The sequence below is a fragment of the Hylobates moloch genome, unplaced genomic scaffold, assembly GCF_009828535.3.
Source record: "Hylobates moloch isolate HMO894 unplaced genomic scaffold, HMol_V3 SCAFFOLD_7, whole genome shotgun sequence".
Classification (NCBI taxonomy): domain Eukaryota; kingdom Metazoa; phylum Chordata; class Mammalia; order Primates; family Hylobatidae; genus Hylobates; species Hylobates moloch.
In genome coordinates this window covers 15716185-15722184 of record NW_026652282.1, presented here as the reverse complement: position 1 = coordinate 15722184, position 6000 = coordinate 15716185, and the positions used below count along the sequence as shown (strand labels likewise).

The window sequence follows — 6000 nt, the reverse complement described above, 5'->3', positions numbered from 1 at the left end:
AGTTATTTCCCATATGGCTGCAAAATCAACTCCTAAAGAAGGACCCAATGGAAACAAAAGCCACAATGAAAAGAAGCAATGATCCCAGCTTTTAGATGCAGATGAGTACATGAAAATTCTAGCAAGAGTACATCTTCAGATTCCAAAACATTTAGTGATGATAACAATGTCTAGTTTTATTCACCCCTAGACCACAGCAAATTCTTCATGGAGGCACATCACATGGATCGCTGCATAATTCAAGAGCCAATATTAAGAAAACAAAGTATTATATGAAGTAATATGTGAGCTAATGAGGGGTTTGGTGCTTTAGTTGAGTGACAGAGTAAAGCCATAGATTTATGTTCTGGAATATCTAACATAAACTTGGTTAAGGACCAAACGTAAGGGAACGCAGCCAAGCAGGACTGATTTCATTTACTCATGCGAGCAACATTAATTGAGCTCCAACTATACGCTCACCACTGTACCAGGCATAGTAGGAGATAGCAAAAGACTGTTTCAATGAATAACGTACATTCCAATTAGGAAAATATGCCTCATCCACACATGAAAACATAAGTAACAACAGGAGGCAATACATTGTGGCCAAGTGACAACGAAATTAGCTATGATTTATTAAGTATTTTTCTACTAGCGAGGCTTGTGCTAAATGCTTTATATTCATCCTCTTGATCTTAAGTCATCCTGTGAAGTAGGTGCTATGATTATCCCCATTTTACAGATGAGAACACTTTAGTTCAAACATGTAAAACGGGATGCCAAAGGTCATACAACTTGTAAATGGCAGAACTGACATTTGAACTCAAAATGAACTGACTCTAAGTTCTAAGCTCTTACTAAACCAATGGCTACAGAAATTCAGAAAATGGGGAAGGCTAATAGAGGAGCTGAGCTGGCCGTTAAGGGAAAGATAGGCTTAAGTTAGTCAAGGAGGAGGAAGAAGGGCCGAAGGGGTCAAGCATAGAGTAAATGCATGGAGACTGGCAAAGAGCTTGCAGAAATTGATTACATTAGTCTAGCTGTCCAGTGAATTCCTATGTGGGCCAGATTTTGGACAATGAATACCAGGCCGAAGATTGTGAACTGTAGATTATCAGCAGCCACGAAACATTATAATGAATGCCAAGTTTCAAGCTGTAGACCCGTGGGAGATGAACTGCGAACCTGCCCGGGGAAGCGGCGCCCAGGTGGCTAGGGGCGGGGTCACAGGCGCCAGAGGTGTCGCTGGGGCACCCCTCCGGGCCTTCCCCCTTTTTCTTCCGGGCTGGGTCCCGCTACTCCAGTTCCGCTAGGCGGCGGAGACAGGGCCAGGGGCGGGACTACAATCTTGACCCTCAGAGGGGTGCCCAGGCGGCCGCGGTAGGCGGCCCTCTTTCTCCGGCCTCGGGTGGGATTGGCACCTGTCTCGGGGGGCTCCACACTACCACGCAGGGAAGCCAACTCGTCCGCCGCCCGGAGCCGGGTTCCCCTAGACTCCCGCAGGCCTCCTCCTTTTTCGTCCCCCTCGAGGCCGCGACTCTGAGGGTTCCGCTCTGCGGCGGAGGCGGGGCCGGGGGCGGGGATGTGGGCGGGGCCGTGAGGTCGTTCCAGGGCGCGGGGCGGGGCCGCCCCCTTACCTGTGCCCCTCAGGGTTCCAAAGGTTCCACTCCGCGGCAGGGGCGGGGGCGGGTCCGGAGGGCGGGTCCAAGGCGTTCAGGTGGCAGCGGCAGAAGGGCCTGTTTCTCTGGCCTTGGCTGTGGTTGGCAGCCGGCCGGGGAGAGAAGGGACTCAGGGAGGCAACCTGGTTCCCGCCCGTTGCTGATTTCGCAGCGGCTCTCCCGGGCCGCCCCCTTTTCCTTCCCCCTCAGGCCGCGACTTGGAGGGTTCCGCTCCGCGGCGGGGGCAGAGCCAGGGTCGGGGCTGAGCGCTGCCTGGGCGGGCTCCCCGGCGGCTGGGGTGGGCTGGCGTCTTCTTCCTGCCCGGGGGACTTCCTCGCGACCGCGGGACGTAAAAGGGGCTTGGCAGGGGCGTCCTCACCCCACGCCCGGAACCCGGTTTCCCGCTGTCCCGCGAGCGTCGGGAACCCAGCAGGCCTGGCCGAGGCGGGACCTTCGTCGCTCCAGCCCCTGTCCCCGCCCCCGCGCCTTTCCGCCGCGCGGAGCTCTGGTTGGCTTGCCTTCCAACCGGACTTTGGGGCTAGCGTGTAGAAAAGTCTCGACCTCCTCCGGCCCGGTCCCATCCCAAGAACCGACTAAGGCTGTGAGTATCCGGGAACCAGACCCACTTGGAGGCCACAGCCCCGACGTCCCGCGCCCACGCGGCAGATCGGGCACTGCGGCCCGGGAGCCTCGGGGAGATGCGGAGCAGGAGCAATTCCGGGGTCCGCTTGGACGGGTACGCGCGGCTGGTGCAGCAAACCATCCTGTGTTACCAGGTAAGGAGGGACCGCCCCCAGGGAACGTGTGGAACTGCCCTCTCGTGTAACTCATTCTCCTTCCCAGGCCTCTGGCCCTCTTGTGACCTGAGACCTTGCAATTAAGAGTTTGCTATTTGAATCTAGTCCTTGCGCAAGCCAGTGATTACCACCCCATTGACACCCCGTGCTCCTTAAGATTCAGGGGATCTAACTGTTGCTACGGCTACTTTTCACAGAATTCTTTGGCCATTGTTCAGGATGAGAATGAGCCGCCTCCGTGCCCGGGGTCCAAACTGCCTCTTTTTGCATTGACTCTGCTTTTTTTGGACGAGAAGAGGTGTGGGGGGATTGGACAGACTACACTGAATGAGAATAGTAGACAGGAGTGAAGAAGCTCCTAAAGTTTACGCAGGACTCTGCAGTGTGGGGCGACAGCTACTGTCCCTGCCATGAGCTGTCTTGGTAGAGACCCACCTGGGAAGCCCTTAGGGGCTACTTTGGTTGCTATTTTACAGATTAGAAAATTGTGAGGCTAGAAAGGTCACTGCATGTAGCAGGTCAGACCCAAAGGCTCCCAAGCTCACAGGGTCCTATGACACTGCCCATGTGGTCCGAGGTATGAATTTGCCTTCTATGCTTTGTATTCCTGGGCTAAAATTATATGTGGGTCCATCAATGTAAGACCACTGAACTATTTTTATTCCTAGTGAAGACAGCAGCTATGTTTCTTGCCCTCAATCAACAGCAACTATTTATAGGGCCTTCGAAGTCAACGAAGGGGGTGGCATTGAGGGGTTAGAGGCCTGACCTGCAAGTTGGGAGCCATGGTCATTTCTAAGGCGCTGACCGTTTTCCCTTCTTAATTTCTTAGCGTTGTTTCCTCACTTAGGAAATATTTGTGGTGTATCTGTTATATGCAAGGCACTCTACAAAGTGCTGGGGTTACAAAGAATAAATGATCGTAGTGCAGTAACATTTATGCATAGGGTATATGTCCAAAGTCCCTTATCCGTTTTCTTTGTTGTTGTTTGTTGTTTGTTTTTGAGACAGGGTCTCACTCTGTCGCCTAGGCTGGAGTGCAGTGGCGCGATCTCAGCTCACTGAAACCTCCGCCTCGCGGGTTCAAGCGATTATCCTGCCTCAGCCTCCCGAGTAGCTGGGACTACAGGCGTGTGCCACCACGCCCAGCTACTTTTTGCATTTTTAGTAGTGACGGGGTTTCACTGCGTTGGCCAGGCTGGTCTCGACCTCCTGACCTCTTGGCCACGCTGGTCTGGACCTCCTGACTTCAAATCATCCTCTCACCACGGCCTCCCAAAAATGCTGGGATCATAGGCATGAGCCACTGCCCCTGGCCTCAGAGTCCGTTATCTGAAACCCTTTGGACCAGTTGTGGTTTGCCCATCAGAAATGTTTGCCTTTTAGAAAGGTAATATGCGTACAACGTACTGTATATACCATAATAACTGCAGCCAGATCTGGGCAGCACCCCTTCATCAAACAGGTTATTACTTCCACATCAGAATATGAATATTCACATAATTTCAGTAAAGGCTGAAAAGAGTTTCATGTTAGTTCGGCTCATCTTTTGCCACCAAAAGAACTTGCTGCAAACTTACGAAAACACTTTAAATTTTCAGAGCTTACTGGCTTTTGAGATTTCACATGAAGGATGATGGTCTTTATTTTGAGAGCTTTGAGGAAGGACCCCTCACCCAGTTTGTGGGAGCAGTAGAGGAGTCCTGGAAGAGATGATGTTCAAGTTGAGAGCAGGAGAAGAAGTAGGCAGGCAAATGAAGGTTATTTTTCCCCTTCCTCCTTGGAATATATTCTAATTACATCTATAAAGTGTTTTAAAATCCAAGTTGAAAAACCTTTCCCTCCATGACTATGATGGAGAGGGCTTTAAGGAGAGCTGATGAAGCTTGGTTCTTCTGTCAGACCTGGCTTTGAATCCCCTGCTCTGCTTTGAATGACATGTGTGACCTTTCTTGATCCCTTCTGAGTCCATGCCCTCATGTGTAAAGTGAGGATAATAACACTTGCTTCCACTGAGTGTTTCTAAGGAAAAAATTAGTGCCTACTACCTTGTCTGGCACCTACTGGGCAACAGTAAATAATGGGTGCTCTTGGTGGTGGTATGATTTTGATAGAGGCCACACATTTGTGCCCAGGCCTCATGGTCCTTGCAGGAGTACTCTGGCTCATGGTGCGCCCTTTCCTGAAGGTCCTGCTACAGCTCTGCATTCCTTGAGCATAAATATGTCTCCCCATTGATGCCAAGAGATCCTAAGTACAGAGACCTCATCAGTTTCCTTCCTTTGCATCAAGCAGTGGCCAAAGGCATGAAAGATACCCTTAAGTCCTTGTTTGTAAAAGACTTCCAGCGGGACCTGAGCCATCCTAATAACCCAGCTATCTGTCCAGGCTTGCCTTCCCTCAGAAGCAAAAGAATTGTCTTCTCATTAACGCAAATTTGTGCGATTGGACTTTCCTCCCCAACATTTTAATGATTAAAAAAAAGTTGTGTGAGCCTTTAGTTGTATTTATTTTGGGGGTAGTTGGTGAGTAGCCCTCATGTTTGCCCTCTTTTTCCCTTCCTGTGTCGTCAAGCTCTTCTGGCTAACCAGGATACTCCCAGCACAGTTCTGCCGGGAAATGTCATGCGCCCACAAGTGCAGAATTGCACCCATTCACCCCCACAACTAGTGTTCACATTTGTAGAGCCCTAACCCATTCAAGGCCTCATCACTTTCTCTGAGTAATCTTAGGCAGGTCCCCTAACTACTCTAGAAAAACGAATGAGCACTTTTATGTTATGTATATTTTACCACAATTAAAAAAAAAGAATGAGCTGCACGAACGGTTTCTAAAGTGTATGCTGTATCTCCCCACCTTCTGTAGATATGTGCAGCTGTTTAGGAGGCATTTTTTTAGTGTCAGCTGGTAACAAGCTCTAAACTCTGTTTCTGATTTGCTTTTTAAATTGAGATCAATTTACATTGGTTTCATTTGTTAGAAATCATTTTGTGTTAAATATGCCAAGCTAATCACCATTTGAAGGGGTGGCCTGCCCCTCCACACCTGTGGGTATTTCTCGTCGGGTGGGACGAGAGACTGAGAAAAGAAATAAGACTCAGAGACAAAGTATAGAGAAAGAAGAGTGGGCCCAGGAGACCGGCGCTCAGCATACAGAGGACCTGCACTGGCACTGGTCTCTGAGTTCCCTCAGTATTTATTGATTACTATTTTCACTATCTCAGCAAGGGGAATGCGGCAGGAGAACAGGGTGATAGTGGGGAGAAGGTCAGCAAGAACACATGTGAGCAAAGAAATCTGTGTCACAAATAAGTTCAAGGGAAGGTACTATGCTTGGATGTGTACGTAGGCCAGATTTATACTTTTCTCCACCCAAACATCTCAGTGGAGTAAAGAATAACAGAGCAGCATTGCTGCCAGCGTATCTCGCCTCCTGCCACAGGGCGGTTTTTCTCTTATCTCAGAATAGAACAAATTTACAATCAGGTTTTATACAGAGACATTCAGTTCCCAGGGCCAGGCAGGAGACAGAGGCCTTCCTCTTAACTGCAAGAGGCTTTCCT

The 6000-nt window shown here is 49.9% G+C and overlaps 1 protein-coding gene across 1 annotated transcript in view; it reads left to right on the top strand.

Moving 5' to 3' along the window:
- The first annotated feature begins 2084 nt into the window (after positions 1-2084).
- Positions 2085-6000, top strand: part of PHKA2 (phosphorylase kinase regulatory subunit alpha 2) — a 96350-nt gene continuing 92434 nt past the window's right edge. Inside the window, exon 1 of the mRNA XM_058441834.1 lies at positions 2085-2416. Within this exon, the coding sequence (XP_058297817.1) occupies positions 2339-2416 (78 nt within the window). The 5' untranslated portion in view covers positions 2085-2338. The remainder of the gene's footprint in view (positions 2417-6000) is intronic.